Source organism: Meles meles, chromosome 2 (genome assembly GCF_922984935.1).
Source record: "Meles meles chromosome 2, mMelMel3.1 paternal haplotype, whole genome shotgun sequence".
In the NCBI taxonomy this organism is placed as follows: Eukaryota; Metazoa; Chordata; class Mammalia; order Carnivora; family Mustelidae; genus Meles; species Meles meles.
Genome location: NC_060067.1, coordinates 144,200,985 through 144,220,497, shown reverse-complemented (window position 1 = coordinate 144,220,497; position 19,513 = coordinate 144,200,985). Strand labels below are relative to the sequence as shown.

General features: G+C 34.6%; 1 protein-coding gene across 7 annotated transcripts in view; it reads right to left on the bottom strand.

Moving 5' to 3' along the window:
• The window catches only part of LRBA (LPS responsive beige-like anchor protein), a 759,801-nt gene that overhangs the window by 510,047 nt on the left and 230,241 nt on the right, over window positions 1-19,513 (bottom strand). For all 7 annotated transcript variants that reach the window (XM_045989499.1, XM_045989508.1, XM_045989525.1 and 4 more), the window contains exons 32-34: window positions 11,923-12,001; window positions 10,234-10,367; window positions 1,820-1,881 (exon numbers count right to left, since the gene is read on the bottom strand). In XM_045989499.1, the coding sequence (XP_045845455.1) occupies window positions 1,820-1,881; window positions 10,234-10,367; window positions 11,923-12,001 (275 nt within the window). The remainder of the gene's footprint in view (window positions 1-1,819; window positions 1,882-10,233; window positions 10,368-11,922; window positions 12,002-19,513) is intronic.

Genomic DNA, 19,513 nt, shown 5'->3' with positions numbered 1-19,513 from the left:
TTTGTGACTGCCAAGCTGACCTCTTTGAATTAGGAAAATTCAAAGTGAAAAATGTAATTATCACCCCGGAACAATCTGTATACATCTGGAGCTAATTCTACCTTCATTTTTCACATCATTTTTCACACTGTGCTACATCTTATAGAGATGCCATGGAACTTTTGAAGAACTCATAAAAAATGGTAAGGACTTCAAATAACCAATAATGTTTTTGATTTTATTCAAACAAAAATCTTGACAGTATACGACTTTTGCAACTTATTCTACTAAGTGATCTTCATATCCCATTTGATTAGATTAGTATTAAACAGCCCTGTGACATACATGATAAATAGGTGTATTAAAATATGTCATTCTTCATCTTTTTAGCTTCTAACATTCAACTATGTAATATACTATCTGAAACAGCTTTGATATATCAAGAATATATTCAATTCTTCTGAACTAAAAAGTGGAACTTTGTTATCAAAATTCATCTATGAAACAATTATATCAGTATAAATAATTTCATACTCTGTGAAGAAACAAATGCCTCTTCAAAGTAAGGATAATTTTGTATTGGTTTAAGAATGGCATATGGTAACTTAGATCCAAGAAATAAATAAGCAATTATTTCAAATTAGATTAGTTAATGAAAAATTTTCTACATTAAGCTGTTTAAAGGAATGGAGCTTTCCAAAGGAGATGATTAAATTATAAAAACACGATTCTTGCTAAATCTAAGAATAATAAGCTCACTAGAAACATAACCACTCCTCACAAGTTCATTATAAAAATCCATTAAGTATAATCTCTAAAAGTAATTGTTCTTATTGCATTTTATTGACAATGCATAGTATTGATTTTTCACACCTTCTATGATTCTTTAATTTGTATTCATGAAATGTCCATCAGCACAGTCTAAATAAATTTAGCAATATAAACGCTAAAATGAATAAATCGATGCAAAGAAACATTAATTTTGCATTATCCTTATTCGTCAGGCAAGTAAACCACAAGAGTTGTAAATGAAGGTCAAAGGTTTTGAAAGGGTCAGAACCCTTGACCTCTAGACCAATACCCTTCCTATTAAAAAAGACTATTTTAAAGTTTTAAGTAGCAGAATTTACTACCAGCAAGATATCATTTTTAAAAGACTACAAGGAAAACTCTCAGTAAAAACATTCATCTGTTTAATTGCAAAACAGAAAAGAAAAACCATCACAAGATACATGATTCTTAAGTTTTCTAAAAATCATTAAAGTTTACATGAGGTATAAAATTTCTGAACACTGAAAGCAATTTTGCTTTAGGAATTTATTCGCTACATCTTATTATGATGGCTGCCATACTTTTGTTGACGTTTTCCCAAATCTACTCTGTATGTCAAAAATAATTAGCAATGACAAGAATTCAAAATTATTTATCACTCATTTTATAACCTCTACACAAAAGGGAAGTAAACCCATTATTCCTAAGGGAGTCAGAGTGGCACTCCACAAGGTTTAGAAATAAATCTGTTTCTATAACCTTAATATATTCAGCAAAGAAATTTAGCCACCTCAAGATCATTCACTCTAGACATTTTTTAATGTGATTCTAAAAACTTGTTTCTCATCTATCTGTTCTCTCTCAGCACTCACTACAAAATTATCTTTGTAGTCTTTGTTAATATCAAAGACAAGGAGTAATCCTTTTCCAATACAAATAAAATTATTTTAAAATTGCAAATTCAAACTCTATTACAGGAAAAATATCTACTAAAACAATTATAATTTCCTTATAAAATAAAGTCATGCAAGAATTTACTTTTAATCCAACATGTTTTCTTGTTACTCACCTGAGAACACAGTAGCATAACCAATTCCACAACCGAACTACTAGACTTCATGCAAACCAGACCTATTTTAAAGAGAATTTAAAAGAAAAATTACAGAGTAAAAAAACAAATGAGGGATTTGTTATACAACTTTATCAAAATTGGCTTTTAAAACAAAATTTAACATCTTGCTAAGAACAAACCCACACACATTCGATATGAGTAAACAGGTACTCTGTAATTACTTTAAATTTGGCATCAAAACTACCACAATTTTATTTGTAAACTATTTCATTTCAGTATTCAATCTACTAAAACATTAGAACTCCATATATAATGACATTTCACGACACTGAGAAATGTGCACAACATATGCCATATTGATCAAAATCATCTACATTTTGTTTTGGAGAGAGCTGATTGTTATACATGCAGAGAAGGGAAATAGTTCCCTGACCTTTGCTTTCTCCACCACACTCTCTCCCTTCAACCCTCTAGCTATCAATCAAGTTTCCATTTTGTTTCATGGCAGCAGACATCCCAAACACTCTTATTAGTACCTTGACCTGTGACCTCACACTAAACCTTAACAGAAGTGTAAGCGTTCTGTTATATATTCTTGATTTCTTATAAATAAATTCATTTACATTTTCTCTTTTCTGTTTCATTTGCGTTCACCACAAATATCTCAGGAAGGAACTTCTAAACAATACATATCTAAAGACTTCCTTAGTTTTGGTTACCAACAAAATCTTAAAAAGTTCATTCAAAGAACACTTCATCACCCGTATGTTAAAAAAGCAATGCCCATAATTAAAAGCACTAAATTACTAAATCACATGACTAATAATCAGAAAAACTTTTATTTTTCATTCTATATTTTTCTAAGCAAACACAAGTTTAGAATCCAGGGCGTAACAATAAAAATAATTCCTGGTGGACCCTTTTACACCCTGCAGAATTATCTTTCTTTCTTTCCATGAAAGCTCTTGGAGGCATCCTATCCCATCTTATTCCCTTTTTTTAATCTTCTAGCTCTGTAGTTCTTTTTCCTCACCTCTTTTAGTCATGCTGCCTCATACCAACTGATGCCACACGCTGCCATTCTGTAGCCTTATAAATAGCATTCACATTAAATAGGTTGTTCCCCTGTTCACTTTTTAGAAAAGAATCATTTTTCTCAATCTGAAAAAATGTGTAACATAGAAATAATGATGGTAATAGTGTCCGCACCAGCACAGAAATTAGCTACAGAGTATATACATGTTGCATTAAGAAAGCAGGTCATTAACTAGACTAAATTATGGTTTCTGTAGAGCTGAAATGAGCATAGCTCTGCAGGCTAATACCAAGGCCAAATGGAAGGGCATAGCCAATAGTCCATCTCATTGCTGATATAGCCCTCTGCTGGTCTGAAACCTTGTCACTTTACATAAAATGTAAACAACCAGAAAGTTCCATATACTTCCACTTCCAAAAAGTAAACTCTGATCTTTCTTTACTTAGGTCATTATTCCACTGCTCTATTCTAGAGAAACCAGAATTCCTACCAACTTTCCTTTCAATGGCAAAATATTTGGCCTCTGATCTGGCTCAGCCTTTTTTATCCACTCAGAAAAAGAATAATGATAAAAAAAAGGCCTTGTGCCATTTAACTCAATGATCACTGAGTTAAGTGTTAAGCGATAGTAAAATAAATAACATTTCATAGTTTGGTTAGAACAATTCATGCATTTTTTGGAATGGGGTTTTGTAGATTTGTAAAAGATGGGGAGGAGGGCCAAGGTAGATGGTATATTAAATTTTAAATGAGAAAAGGCTTTAGGGGACAAAAGACCTTATATTAGATCTCTAATAATAAGCTCCCTGTCTAAAAGGCAATAATACTGTAAACAAAAATATATAAACTTGGGCTCAAAAAAACAAGAAATATCACCAATAAAGGACTTGGTATCAGGCTACACAACTTAATCATCTCTCTCCCTCTCTTTCTTTCTCTCTTTTGCCCTTGGGTGACACTGGTTCCAGATATGAAAAAGGAAGAAATGAATTATAAACCAATAATCTGTCTTCAGACTCTAAGAATTATCCAAAGGAAGGCCTTAAAACAATACTTAAAGTTCTAAACTGCTGCAGAAGTATTAATTTTCATTTATACACACACACACACACACACACACACACTCCCTATTATTGCCCCAGTTAGCAGAAAGCACACAAGGTAGCCTCAGAGATCTGGGTAGGCTTTTAACACAACTTCCCTAAAAGACTCTCAGAATAACCATAGGGTTCATTTTGTTTGGTTTTATTTTTGGTTTATTTTTTAAAGATATGCAATTTTAGTCCCTTCAAAAAAAGACAAACTCAGGATACCAAAGCCAAGAGCTTTATACTCTTTTGGAATTTCATGACCAAAGAGGTTCATGAAATTTTCTTCAAATTTCTTCACCCAAGACTATTTACCCCACCTCCATTATTACTGCTTTTCCTTACTGCTAAATTCAGAAATATTAAATGATTTACCAGATATTAAGCTAGCAACATCTGAACCCACTGATCTGTCTAAACTTTCAAGTAACATGAAAAACAGTCATGACCTTTTGCCACATGGAATATAAGAAGCCTTTTTAAAAATATATGTATTTTAAGTATGAATTTAAGTCAACTTGGTTTTTATATAAAAAGAGATGATTATGAACATTATTGGAAGCTTTAATAATAATTTAAGCATAATGCACTCAAATTCTTATTCTCTATTTCTCTGGTTTTAAAGATATTTGTATACAACCTATATGAGCAAAGGCCTTTGGATTCAACTAACTGCTCTTCATCAATCTATAAATATGATATCCGCCTTGTAAATACTAATTCCAAATTTCAGATAAACTTCTAATTGGTTCCACCTTATCATTAATTCTGGTCCTATTTCTTGAACTTACATCATCAAATGCAGTACTTTGGAAAAGGTGAATCATTCAAAATTTTGTTGAAAAGACAACAGCCATCTTCTTTGATCCAGAATTATAAAATATTTTCTTCTCTGGACTTTCAAACATGATTTAGAATGATGAACCCACTAATTTTTTTCATTTCTACATGAACTTTTCTTTCCAATCATTTTCATGTAACACACTTGCCTTTTTTATTCACTTAGAAACTGTACCAAGTAAATTGTGCTGTGTAACTATCAAAGCCATGGAAGAACACTGTCACATACCTTTTTAGCAAAATAAGATGTTCCATATTCTTGTCAGAAAACATTGCATAAATTTTGTACAATGAAGTCCTTTCTATAGAATGACATACTAAGAAAATCCATTTCCTTTTTTCCACAGAAATATACTGTGCACTAATGAATTCTTGGGTTTGATAAAATTTGAGTGTTGCTCTCTGTCTTTTTAAATTCATCCTCAGATGGTCTAAAAATTGTAAAATGTCTTCCTCTGTCAATTTTTCACCTTATCATTAGAGTGGAAAATAAACAATTCTGAATTCTTAACTGAATTTGATGAAAGCTGAAAATAAGACCATGAAGATGGTATCCACAGATTTCTTTTACACCAATTTTACTGATATTTCTCAACCTTTTTTTTTTCATTATTGCTCCCCACTAGGAAGCCATTTCACAACATTTTTTTCTTAATTGCACCCCCATGAAATTTTTTTTTTAAAGATTTTATTTATTTATTTGACAGAGAGAGAGAGAGAGAGAGAGAGAGATCACAATTAGGCAGAGAGACAGGCAGAGAGAGGGGGGAAGCAGGCTCCCTGCTGAGCAGAAAGCCCAATGTGGGGCTCGATCCCAGGACCCTGAGATCATCACCTGAGCTGAAGGCAGAGGCTTAACCCACTGAGCCACCCAGGCGCCCCCCCCATGAAATTTTAATACTAAACATACACTATATAGATGTACTGTGAACCACTGGAAGAACCATGTAATACTTAAAATGTTTTGTCCTCCCCAAATATCAGTTCTTGTTCCCAATGAGAAAACAAATTTGTATCTTCTTAAAATATGATCCAGTACTTTGGAGAATGCAGTACAAACTGAGGGAGATCCAAGAGTGATGATTTATTTTCTTATTATATCATAATTCTAGGGGCAATTCCAGTATTCTTTTCTTCTCATTATTTTATAGTCCTTACTATAGCAGGAATAACTGATGAATAATGGTGAAATAACAAAATGTTTTAAGGTATAGGAAAATTAATATCACAAAGACCCCCTAATGAATCCTAGATTTATAAAAACATGTTCACATATGGTAACTGTAAGATAGAATAAATGTTGTTTTTTAAGTAACTTCCTTTGTTTCTGAAAGACCTCTTTAAAAAAGCAAAAGTAGTAAAATATCAATCCTTACAAAAGGTTGAAAAAGAAGGTTAGTATCACTAAAATTGAAACAATCAGAAAACATGTGGTTCTAGGCAAGATGTAATAGGCAGTGTTACCTCTAAACTAAATTATTTATTTATTTATTTGTTTGTTTATTTTTATTAACATATAATGTATTATTTGTCCCAGGGAGTACAGGTCTGTGAATCATCAGGATTACACATTTCATAGCACTCACCATAGCACATACCCTCCCCAATGTCCATAACCCAGCCACCCTATCCCTAGTCCCCCACCCCCTAGAAACTCTCAGTTTGTTTTGTGAGACTACAGTCTCTTATGGTTTGTCTTCCTCCCAATCCCATCTTGTTTCATTTAACTAAGCTTTTAAATCTAATCTCAAGCCATCAGAAAATAAATGGGACAGAGAAACCATTAAATGACATCATGAGGAAACATTGGCCACAGAGTGCCAAAATAAGTAACATTCTACAGAACCAACCAGATTTCGTCAACAAGCCAATAGCATGAGAACAGAGGGGAAATACGGAGAAACTATTTGATATTAATAAAGATTTAAAAGACATAACCAAATGCAATAAATTGATTTTGTTTGTATATAAATGAGAAAATGTTTTGTAAAAAGACATTAAAAAAAGACATTTAAAAAACAATAAATATGAACTAAGTATTATATAGCAAAGAACTATTATCAACATTAGGTATATTCACAACAATTATGATTATGTAAGAAAATACCCTTTTTTATATGGCTTATGAATTACTTAAAGGTAAAACAATATAATGTCTGGAATTGATTTAAATACTAAAGCAAAATAAAGGGAGGCAGACACAACAAAAAATTATAGCAAAACAAAGATGGTTTGGGAGTTGGCAATAAGTTCATGGTTATTTCATTTTCTACTACATAAATATTTAACATATTTAAAAATTTTTAAATAAAAAAATCATTAAAAAATTGTAGAAGTAATAAGCTTTCCAGTATCTGGGCATACAACTTGTGACTGACAAAGGCAGGATTAGAACCAAGGACTCCAGTCTTTGAATCTAGTGCTTTTGTACAGTACCATGCCAAACACTTCTACTCAAAACTCTTGTTTCACAATGTACAAAAACCACCACCAAAAACGTTCCTTACAACTTAACATACATATGTAAGATGCATAAAATTCCTAGATTTTTTTTTTTTGGCTAACTTTTTATGAATACAGTCCAATGAGTAGGTACTGCTCAGGTTTACAGATAAGCAAGAGTGCATCATCTTCCTCGTTATCAGTTTATCAGAACTTACCAGTAAGAAATTGATTCTAAATTAAATTTTGTTCAGGAATCTGGAATTAGCAAGTTTAGTACTTCTAAGCATCTTGCGGAATATATTATAAAACTCAAAGACCAAGTAAAAGCTCTGTTTTGCTACACCAAAAAGCTGTAATTAATAATCCACTTTATAATAATGAAATATAGTTCGTAAGCTGTCACACCACTTTAAAAAATAAACATTTAACATGTGAAGTATAAATTAGGGAGAAGTCTTCCAATTTTTCAATTCATTATCTTTCAAATTTTATTACTTCATTAGATCAAATATTTCATGCATGGCTGAAAAAATTACATCCTTCGGCAGATAAGGTAAAATTCTACCCCCAAATTAAGTAAATATTTCTAAAACTTGAACTTTTTCAAATAAATTTAGTAATTTTTTCCTCTGTGGAAATGAGACCACTCATCACCAACTCCATATACATCTATATAGCACAGATGAAAATGAAATTCTTATTTCAGCTAAAGCTTATTATTTTAAATGTGCTGATATCCCTCGATTAGTGCTAATATAAAGAGTATCTTCCACTATTGAACTACCTCTACCTTGCATTTCCATATTCTTATTTCTAAAAGAGAGTTTTTGAGGGGTGCCTGGGTGGCTCAGTTGTTAAACATCTGCCTTCGGCTCGGGTCATGATCCTAGGCTCCTGGGATCAAACCCCACATCAGGCTCCCTGCTCAGCTGGAGGCCTGCTTCTCTCTCTCCCATTCCCCCTATTTGTGTTCCCTCTCTCATTGGGTATCTCTCTGTCAAATGAATAAAATCTTTAAAAAAAAAAAAAAAAGGTATTTTTTAATAAGTTTTAAAAAATTCCTCAAGAGATCATCCAGTGACTGTTACTCAACAAAAATTTATAACTAAAGCTATAAATTGATATTTAAAGAGATCAGAATACAGATAATTACATTTTTCCATGATTTTTCAGCTTTAGGAGAATCAAAGTGCTTAATCCTAAACCATGAACCATGGACACAGACAAGCCCAGATTTAGGAAACTTCTAGTCCAAACACATCTAAATTAAAAAAAATCAATTCTATATTATCACTGATGAAAATGCTCCAGCTTATCCTTAAAAAATTCTACTTGTTAGGATAAAAACTGGTATTCTGCAGTCAGTCTATTAAGCTCTTAACTAGAATTATTTGGAAAGCTATTCTCTGTTGAACTGATATCTGCTGTCAGAGATAGCAATTGGCTGAGTCACCCATTCTAATATCAGAAAACATTCACTATATGGCAAGTACCCCATATTAAAAAAAAAAAAAAGTCCAGGGACACCTCGGTAGCTCAGTTGGTTAAACGACTGCCTTTGGCTCAGGTCATGATCCTGGATTCCCAGGATCAGGTCCTGCAACAGGCTCAGCGGGGAGTCTGCTTCTCCCTCTGATCCTCTCCCCTCTCACAATCCTGCTCGCTCGCTCGCGCTCTCTCTCTCAAATAAATAAATAAAATCTTAAAAAAAAAAAAAAAGTCTGAATACTTCTCCTTCATTCCATAAACAGCACATGTTTTTTTGTTTTTTTTTTAAGATTTTATTTATTTATTTGACAGAGAGAGATCACAAGTAGGCAGAGAGGCAGGCAGAAAGAGGGGAAGCAGGCTCCCCGCTGAGCAGAGAGCCCGATGTGAGGCTCGATCCCAGGACCCTGGGATCATCACCCGAGCCGAAGGCAGAGGCTTTAACCCACTGAGCCACCCAGGCGCCCCAGCACATGGTTTTCAATCCAACTCAACAACCAACTCTGAATGCTATCTAGTTGGACACCATCTCTAAGTATACTACTACCTATAAATGATCCAGGAATTCATATGTAAGCAGGATAGAGTACTACTGTTGTTAAGGCCAATTTAATGTTAAAACCTGTTTAACTATCAGGGCCTGCTTAACCAGAGCAACTCCAAATTGCCTAGGTAGCCATATTGTTGTTTACATCCATGGACTTCATTCCAGTAATAAACGCCCCAATAGTTCCTGGTATCGGTTCCGGGTATCAATTACGGGAGTAAACGCCTTAAGAATAGAAGCCACGTACCTTGGGTCTGCAGTTATGCCCTATAAAACCAGCTTGTGAGATCAGGAGGGGGTCGCTCTCTTCGGAGGTGGCCCTGACTGGTCAGTCTGACTTCTAATGCTTGGCAAAGAATAAAGCCTTGCATAACTTTCACTTTGTCTCAGTCTCATTCCCCTGGATGGTCAGCCTAACTTCTAATGCTTGGCACAGAATAAAGCTTAGCATAACTTTCAGTTTGTCTCAGTCTCATTCCTTTGATAACAGACCCCAACACTGTTACTTCTACTTATTTATAAAACAGAATTCTACTAATAAGGGCTAATAACATATTCCTCATTTTCCTAATATGTGGCAATATACTATTGTTTATATGGATCTTAAGTTCCAGTAAAATCCCAGGTAAATGCCCGCTAATTATTATAACACTAATCTTTCCAATTCTCTATTCTCATAGTTTATTTTAATGCATTAAAAAAAAAATCTGTCGTAGTTCTTTGATTCAGTACATACTTTTTTGCTTCATCCAAATCACTAATTAAAAATCCAAATCAGATTAGAACAATTGAGGAGACACATCTTTCAAAAGATACAGACTCTGTAAGAAACTTTGTCAAAGGCTGAAAAATACCTGAACAATGAAACTCCATGCATCTCCTATTATTCATTTCAATTTTTAATCTTAAAACTTAAATATAAATTTAAATATTCATTTGTAAAGTGACATATAGAAAAATCACTTACTTGTCCCTTCTATAAGCAGTTCTTGTCCATGACTACCCAAAAGTGTCCGAGAAAGAAAAGGTGCAAAATCCACAAAAATCTCTCGCAGAAGAGGAGCTGCCTTTTCCAAAGCATGTTCAAGCCTCTCTGTAATACTAATGAAAAGATATTATCTAATATTCATTAGAATTTACAATTTTCAGTTTTTAAAATGAGTTTCCAAAGAAATGTAAAATCATGAGAAATTAAAAATTATATAACAACTCATTACTGCTATACATATCATTCCTTCTGCTAGAATACCCCTTATTATTAAGTTCTATGTTACCACCCCAAGGTCTGACAAATAATCTGGTAAACAACCACTGTAAGCATCTGCTCTTACTGGAAATCTTAATGGGTCAGTAGAGAGCACTTGATTTTAACACCATTATAACCTAAAAAAAACTCGAGCAAATCCTTATCAAATTTGTGTATTCCTGGGTCACCTGAGTGGCTTTAAGTATATCCCTTCAGCTCAAGTCATGATCTCCGGGTCCTGAGATAGAGACTTGGGTTGGGATCCTTGCTTTAAGAGGAGTCTTAAAGTCTCCCTCTGCCCCTCCCCCAACTCACTCTTTCTCTCTCTCTCAAATAAAGGCTTTAAGAGAAAAAAAATTGTCTATTAATAAACCATCAGCACCTTCAGTTCAAGAATTATATCTTCCTTTCTAAGTTCTCAGCTGCGGCATATAGCATAGACACCATAAGTATTTATAAACTGAATTAGTTTACATTCCTTTCTCATTGAAATCTTTAAGAATTTTTTTTCTAAAGCAATCTGAACAACTTTTCATTTGAAAATTAGTATACTTTACTGGCACACTTATAATGATCTCAATTTACATATTAATGTCTCTGTGACTAGATGCACATGTACTCATATGTATACACACATACAACCACACACATGTGTATATTTAATGAGTTAAACAAGCTCTCTGCATTTCAGGAAACTCAGAAGCATCCACAGCTTTAGTTCCTAACTTATAAACAAAATATATACACAAACAGCCACTACTTACCTATTTATTCACACAAGGAGTACTTAGTAATACCAACAAGAGCTCCTACTGAAACTATCAACTGTTTAGCTGATGGAAATTTCTTCTACCAATTAGCATCTCATCCTAGGTACTACCCTTAATACTATTCCTCTCTGGATAATATCACAACTACAAGGTTACACATACAGAACTTTGGTGCCTGTATAAAAGGCTCTAGTGGTAGAAAATATTCCACAGTATTCCACCTTTGAATTTGAAATGCATATTCCCAATTTAAAAAGGTTAAGGACGGTAAAAAATGTACCTACTGTTCAGTTTCACTGTGGCTTTAGTTGACTGGCTATAACTTGCTTCAGCATTTTTATAGAAAATGAACAATGAATTCTACATTTTCAGTTCATAATCATATGAAACCTAAGTCATAAGCTACTAACTGTGTATTTAAATATTTGTTTTGCATGCAGTACTTATTAATCATAATAGCCACTTCTCAAAAACCTTTTACATCTCATAATCTTTAAAGAGAAACTTCTAAAATATTCAGGCCTCTGTTGCTTATGTTTTTAAAAAAAATAGACAAAAGTTAAAAAAAACTGTAGCTAGACAGTTTAAAGAGTCATCAAAAGGAATAAATCACAAATATCCAAGTTAATAACTTTAATACCTCATATTTGAAACTTGGTCTTGTGGAACTGAGCCAACTGTTGGCACCGAGGGCAATTTTGCATTAGATGATCTACCACCTATAAAAGAAAATAACCATTTACAAGAATCTTCCATTTTTAGATAAAGGTTCAAACAAAGAAGCTATCTTTATACCAAGTCAACAAAAAACATTACAATGGATTTTAAATATCCATTATATTTTGGATAACATTAAAGGTATCTCTTTAATCATTTAATATGTAAATCTTAGTTACAAGTTTGATTATTACACCAAGTAACGTATGATCCATCAGCTGCAGAGGTAATAGAAAACTAAATTTTGACTCACTAAAGTCATGATTGCTTCTATCCAACAAGTAGCAATAGAGATTTACAAGTAGACACTTTTTAAAACTGAAGCAAAACACAACAGCTAATTCCAAATTTAGCCTCAAGCACATAAACTTCCACTTCCAGCAAAACTGACCTTACTCAGTCACCAAATAACTTATGCTATAGCCTGACTGCTTCTGAGTCTAGCCTAACAAACATAACCCAGGGAATACTTGTGAAACCTTTCTTAAATGATTCAAATAGAACTTATACTCCCTCATTTGCATCCTCAGTGTAATTAGAACTTACCTGTTTGTACATTTGTCACACTATATGTCACTTGATTTTTTAAATATCCTTTTTCCTATTATACTTATCTTTTTAAAAGCCGAGACCTCATCTTTTTCATCCCAATCTCTCCAGAGCTTAGAGAAGTTGACAATAGAGGGTCCTCAGTTTATGTTAATTCCAAAAATTATTCCCTTAGTCATTCTTATCTCTCATATTTTACAAGTTAATCTTCCTATCTTGTGTACTTTGCTATTTCCTACTTTTTATGTCCCTCTCTGTTCAAACTACTGTGTAAAATTAATTTCTACCATGTGATCTTATTTTACGCTCCAATGAAACTTCCAGACACCCTTTAATACTCTTGTATATTTTGTTGAATGGTCAATTCATCCTCTTCTATTACAAAATGTTAAAGCTGTTCTACCCTGTACAAGAATTTTCATCTTTGTTTTCAACAAGTAACTGCTTACTTGGCAAGAGAAAAATAATCACTAGAAAAGTAACTGGAAGAGCAAAAGAACAGATAGGAACAAAACAACATACATTATGACAAGTCTTGAAAGAGTGAATCTAGAAGACTAATTTTTAGGATAATTTACTGAGACTTAAGAAATTCTAAAAGCTCAAGAAAGAAAGGGGGAAAATAAAGTTCCTGTTTAAGAATTAGGATATATGGGATAGAACATCATTCAGTTTAAGCTAGGAGTAGGATCTAAGGAAACAGAACAGCCATTTGCTTTTTCTAAGGCCAATATTAGGAAGAAAAAGAACAGACACATAGAGTGTCCCTCTATGACACATGGACTATAAGAGTCACTGGAATCCAACTTGGATGATATCCTTACAACCTGGAGTCTACCGGTAACAAGACATGCATACCTTGCTTGAGATGTAATTAAGTACAATTCAGTTTCTGAAAGCAGTATCTTAAATGGGTGGCAAGTTAGTATTTGGGTAAATACAGACTGAAATCCCATCACAATTCTAGAGAGAACAGTCCAAAAAGAAGGAAATAATACTGAGGCAAATGAAACAAAGAATATGCAAAGCTGATACATGAGAGAAGAGTAGCTCAAAAGATCCCAGAATCTATGCACTACCAGAGGTCTGATGCTTATGATATGTTCTCAAAACTTCAGGCATAGGTATGCTAGAAATACCTAAAAGGACACAAAGTGGTGTGGACAGAAAGATAAATGAAGGAGAGATGGAAGAAGAAATGCTCATCTAGCATACATAAAGGAAGAAGACAAAAACAGTTGAGAATGTAGAAAAGCAGCCTCCGACATCAGGAGCTGGCCTGGTAATACTGATTAGGCTTAGTGTTGTTAGTATGAATGACTGATGACTTTACAAATTACAGCTTTAGGCTTCCATGCTTCTGATGAGATTTATTAGGGTATCTCGTTGTAGAATTACCCATGCTTCCTAACAGTACTCAATTCAGAAGGAAGTCCCACTTCCTTAACCCCTCCCTAAAATCACCTAATATAGGTTCAAACCCTGTAATAAATCATTTCTAACATTCTCTTACTGAGATGTCCCTAATTTCCTCATTGTGTGCATTCTCCCTCACTGAACTTATTCAACCAGAAGTTTATTCCTGGCAGTCTTTGGTTAGAGCACATTGATACAGACTTTAGATGAACTCAGGCAGAGAAAGATAAAAATCATCTGATTATTTTAAAAGAAACAGAATTTTAAAAATCTCTAAGTAAGAATTCTTTTCCACAACAACCTGTCTCATCAGGATAAAATGCACATTTTTCCACATGGCAGCATTTCTCAAATCAACACATTTTATAATCAAAGGCATCTTAACAATTGTAGTCAGCCACAGTTGAGACCTACTTATAAGAGGAAACAGTGGATAAAATCAAGAAAGCAACAGATTCAAATATGATATGATAAAAGACTAAGTAAAGGAGTACTGTGTAACTATTTAAAATCTTTATTTTGCCAGTCTACAACCTCAAGATCACATAAACTAGAAGCCTACAGGAAAAACAGTTGTATAATTTCAACATATTGTGTAAGTATAATTATTTGCTTGTAGTGAAGATGAACCTCTAAGCTCCATTCCAATAGTGTAGGCAATGGAAGATCATCTCCACTGCCCCACTTGCTACAAAAGGACACCAAATGTGGCAGTAAATTTAACAAGGCTTGAAAGCATAGGGGTCTCTTTTCTTTTAAAGAGGGGGTTGGGGAAGGGGCAGAGGTAGAGAGAGAATCCCAAGCAGGCTCCATGCCCAGCACAGAGCCTGACGTGACGCTTGACCTCAAAACCCTGAGATCATGATCTAAGTAGAAATCAAGAGTCATACGCTGAAGCACCCAAGTGACCCAAGGTTTTCTTATTTTTAATTTGCATGGTTATCCTAAAAGAAACCAAATTCCTGAGTGAACACTGAGGACTGAAACAAGCATGCAGCTTTATGTACTCACTCATTTATTGAAAATTATCTTTTGAAAACAAATAGAAGTCTAGGTATTATTCTGATGCTTAGGATATATCAGTGCTTATACAAACAAAAAGTTCAGCCCTTGTAGGGAAAGACAGACAATAAATAATAAACATAATAAATAAGTTGGGAGCCAGAAGGTGGTTTAGGAAATAATAGAGAAGAGTGACGGAAATTGGAAGCATGGGGTGAGGGTTAGTGAAAGCTGGTTGCATTTTTAGATATAGTGATCAAGGTGAAACTTAGGGAAGGTGACCTACGAGCAACAGTCTGAAGGCAGGGAGAGAGTTGGCCAAGAGAGAATCTGTATCTAGAATCCTGTGTTTCAAGTAAAATCAGTTATTTTCCCATTACACTACAGTATAAAAATACTGTGCTTTTAAAGAGCAAAAGGGCCCTATCTTCCAAACTTCCTTAATCTAATCAGGCCTCAAGCAGTTAGCTTGAATAGATCAAGGAAAGTATTTGCACCAGGATGGGGGCGACACTGACCTGGAGCAAAGTATACGAGCTCAAACAATATGAAGAGAGCATTTAAGTAGAAAAGAAAACTAAAAAGAACTTTGACGTTAATGATTTGAAATTAAGGGCATTTGTGTGAATACATGGTTTCACTAAATACAGGTAATATATATAAGTATGTATGAAATATATGTCCTCATTCAAATACATATCCATATATAGTCCCTAGTTCTATCCACTGAGAGGACTTGGGAACAATAATACCTTAACACCAAAGCTTGCTTCTAAACACTATTCCTCACTGAGAGAGAGAAATGAGCAATTCAAGATCTACTAGAGAAAAGTACACAATGAGCTTGAAACACCTAGTTTTGTTTTTTAGAAAGCAAAGATATGCCAAAGGAATAATAGGCCATCATTCACAAAGACACAGAAGCCAGCTTAAAGGGACTACCACTGACCAAACTGGAAACATTTTGAGCATAAAATTAAATAATGATTCCTCAGAAAGTTTAAAATAGAGCTACCCTATGAACCAGCAACTGCACTACTGGGTATTTACCCTAAAGATACATATGTAGTGATCCGAAGGGGCACATGCACCCGAATGTTTATAGCACCAATGTCCACAATAGCCAAACTATGGAAAGAACCTAGATGTCCATCAACAGATGAATGGATAAAGAAGATGTGGTATATATACACAATGGAATACTATGCAGCCATCAAAAGAAATGAAATCTTGCAATTTGTGACAACGTGGACGTAAAGGGTATTATGCTTAGCAAAATAAGTCAATCGGAAAATGACAACTATCATATGATCTCCCTGATCTGAGGAAGTAGAGATGAAATGTGGGGGATTTGGGGGGTAGGAAAAGAATAAATGAAACAAGATGGGATCGGGAGGGAGACAAACCATAAGAGACTCTTAATCTCACAAAACAAACTGAGGGTTGCCGGGGGGGAGGAAGGTAGGGAGAGGGTGGTGGGGTTATGGATATTGGGGAGGGTATGTGCTATGGTGAGTGCTGTGAAGTGTGTAAACCTGGCGATTCACAGACCTGTACCCCTGGGGCTAATAACACATTATATGTTTATAAAAAAATGAAAAAATTATTTAAAAATAAATAAATAGATAGATAGATAAATAATGATATGTGGACTCTGAGAAACAAACTGAGGGTTTTGGAGGGGAGAGGGTAGGCAGTTCGGTGAGCCTGGTGGTGGTGGGTATTATGGAGGGCACATATTGCAAGGAGCACTGGGTATGGTGCATAAACAATGAATTCTGGGACACACACACACAAAATTAAATTAAATTTTAAAATAATAATACTAAAAATAAATAATGATAATAACTTACTACAACTCATTCAATAAAATAGGAAGCCAAAGAGGCCATATTGGTAAGATAAATTAACAATCTCAGGAACAGGATATTTAAATAATTTCAAAGTACCTTACCGTAAAACACTTATTAAAAACATTAAAAACAAAAAACACTTATTAAAAATAAAACACTTATTAAAAACACTTACTAAAAACAAAAGGGAAAGAGTAACTTTACCATATAGAAAATTGGCAGTTAGATTTTTTTTTAAGATTTTATTTATTGGGGCGCCTGGGTGGCTCAGTGGGTTAAGCCGCTGCCTTCGGCCCAGGTCATGATCTCAGGGTCCTGGGATCGAGCCCCACATCGGGCTCTCTGCTCAGCGGTGAGCCTGTTTCCCTCTCTCTCTGCCTGCCTCTCTGCCTGCCTCTCTGTCTACTTGTGATCTCTCTTTCTGGCAAATAAAAAAAAAAATTAAAAAAAAAAAAAAAAAGATTTTATTTATTTATTTGACAGAGAGAAAGAAATCAGTAGGCAAAGAGGTAGGCAGGAGAGAGGGGGAAGCAAGCTCCCTGTTGAGCAGAAAGCTTGATGTGGGGCTCGATCCCAGGACTCTGAGATCATAACCTGAACTGAAGACAGAAGCTTAACCCACTGAGCCACCCAGGCTCCCCTGGCAGTTAGATGTTAATCAAATAATGAAAGTGGTATCATCAATATTGTGACAAGTCAAAATTGTGCACCATATGATGGGCACTGGATCATTACTGAAATGTTAAATCACCATATTGTACACCTGAAATTAATATAACACTGTATGTTAACTATACTGGAGTTAAAATAAAGACAAATAAAACTGTGCAGCAGGTGATTACATTTTCTTCTCCACCTGTTTCATAATATTCTTACCAAAGAAGTGTATCATAATTTGCTTCTAATCATGAGGATATATCAGACCAACCAAAATTCAGGGACATTTATTTGAGTCAGTCCTAGTTCTTTACCATAATAAATAGCATTTTGTATTTGCTTACATAAAATTATGTGTACTCCTTGACTTTTTTTTTTTTTTTTTGAAATAGGCTCCACGCCCAGTGTGGAGCCAAATGCAGGGCTTGAACTTATGACCCTAAGATCAAGATCTGAGTTGAGATCAAGAGCTGGATACTGACTGAGCTACCCAGGTGCCCCACTCCTTGATTTTTTTAGGTAACTTCCTATTAGTCAATAAACACACACTTTACATATGAACACATGTTGCCAAATTGACCTGAATAAAGAATAAACAATTTACACTTGACTAGTAGTAAAACTGACTGAATTTTCCCACTTCAGTGGAAACCAAAAGGTAACATAAATAACTATTACTCTGACATTTTGAGCATTTTTGTAGGAATCCTGTTCTTTGTAATTTGTAATTATTATATGTATTTACCTTTTATCATTCATTACAAATACTTAAGTGTGTAGTGACTGTTGTCATGCAGAATTCTAGAACATTCCTTTTAAATCATTTTACCAGTATGATTTAGAAAAGAGAAATACCACCAAATTTTAACACGGTTGTTAGGATATTTAAATTTAAAAATGTAAAGCACCTAAGATAGGGGCACCTAAGTGGCTCAATCAGTTAAGAGTCTGGCTACAGCTCATGTCATGATCCCAGGGTCCTGAGATCAAGCCCCACATCGAGTTCCCTGCTCAGCAGGGAGCCTGCTTCTCCCTTTCCATCTGCCACTCTCCCTGCTGGTGCTCTCCTGCTCTCTATCAAATAAATAAATAAAACCTTAAAAAAAAAAAAAAGCAACAAAGATAAAGTAGATTCTCCAATGTTCTTTTCCCACATTTCTGCAAAGCACTACAGAAGAAAAGTCAAGAGCTCTTCTAAGTAACTCTACTATATATTCATGTTTGCTGCTATCCATTTTTAGTCAAGCCTTCTATTTATATATTACTTACCTATTAAATTCTGGCAATAAATATTAAAGTTCCTCTACTCTTCTCAGCTTGAAATCTATTTCCCTTCCTGCTTTCAAAAAGAAATGTTAGGTCATTCACAACCACAGTCCTGCACATCTAAAAAGAACACAGGCAGCAACCTCTTCGACCTCAGCCGCAGCAACATCTTCCTAGGAACATCGGCAAAGGCAAGGGAAGCAAGGGCAAAAATGAACTATTGGGATTTCATCAAGATCAAAGCTTTTGCACAGCAAAGGAAACAGTTAACAAAACCAAAAGACTACTGACAGAATGGGAGAAGATATTTGCAAACGACATATCAGATAAAGGGCTAGTGTCCAAAATCTATAAGGAACTTAGCAAACTCAACAACCAAAGAACAAACAATCCAATCAAGAAATGGGCAGAGGACATGAACAGACATTTCTGCAAAGAAGACCTCCAGATGGCCAACAGACCCATGAAAAAGTGCTCCACGTCACTCGGCATCAGGGAAATACAAATCAAAAGTGCAATGAGATATCACCTCACACCAGTCAGAATGGCTAAAATTAACAAGTCAGGAAATGACAGATGCTGGCGAGGATGTGGAGAAAGGGGAACCCTCCTACACTGTTGGTGGGAATGCAAGCTGGTGCAACCACTCTGGAAAACAGCATGGAGGTTCCTCAAAATGTTGAAAATAGAACTACCCTATGACCCAGCAATTGCACTACTGGGTATTTACCCTAAAGATACAAACGTAGTGATCCGAAGGGGCACGTGCAC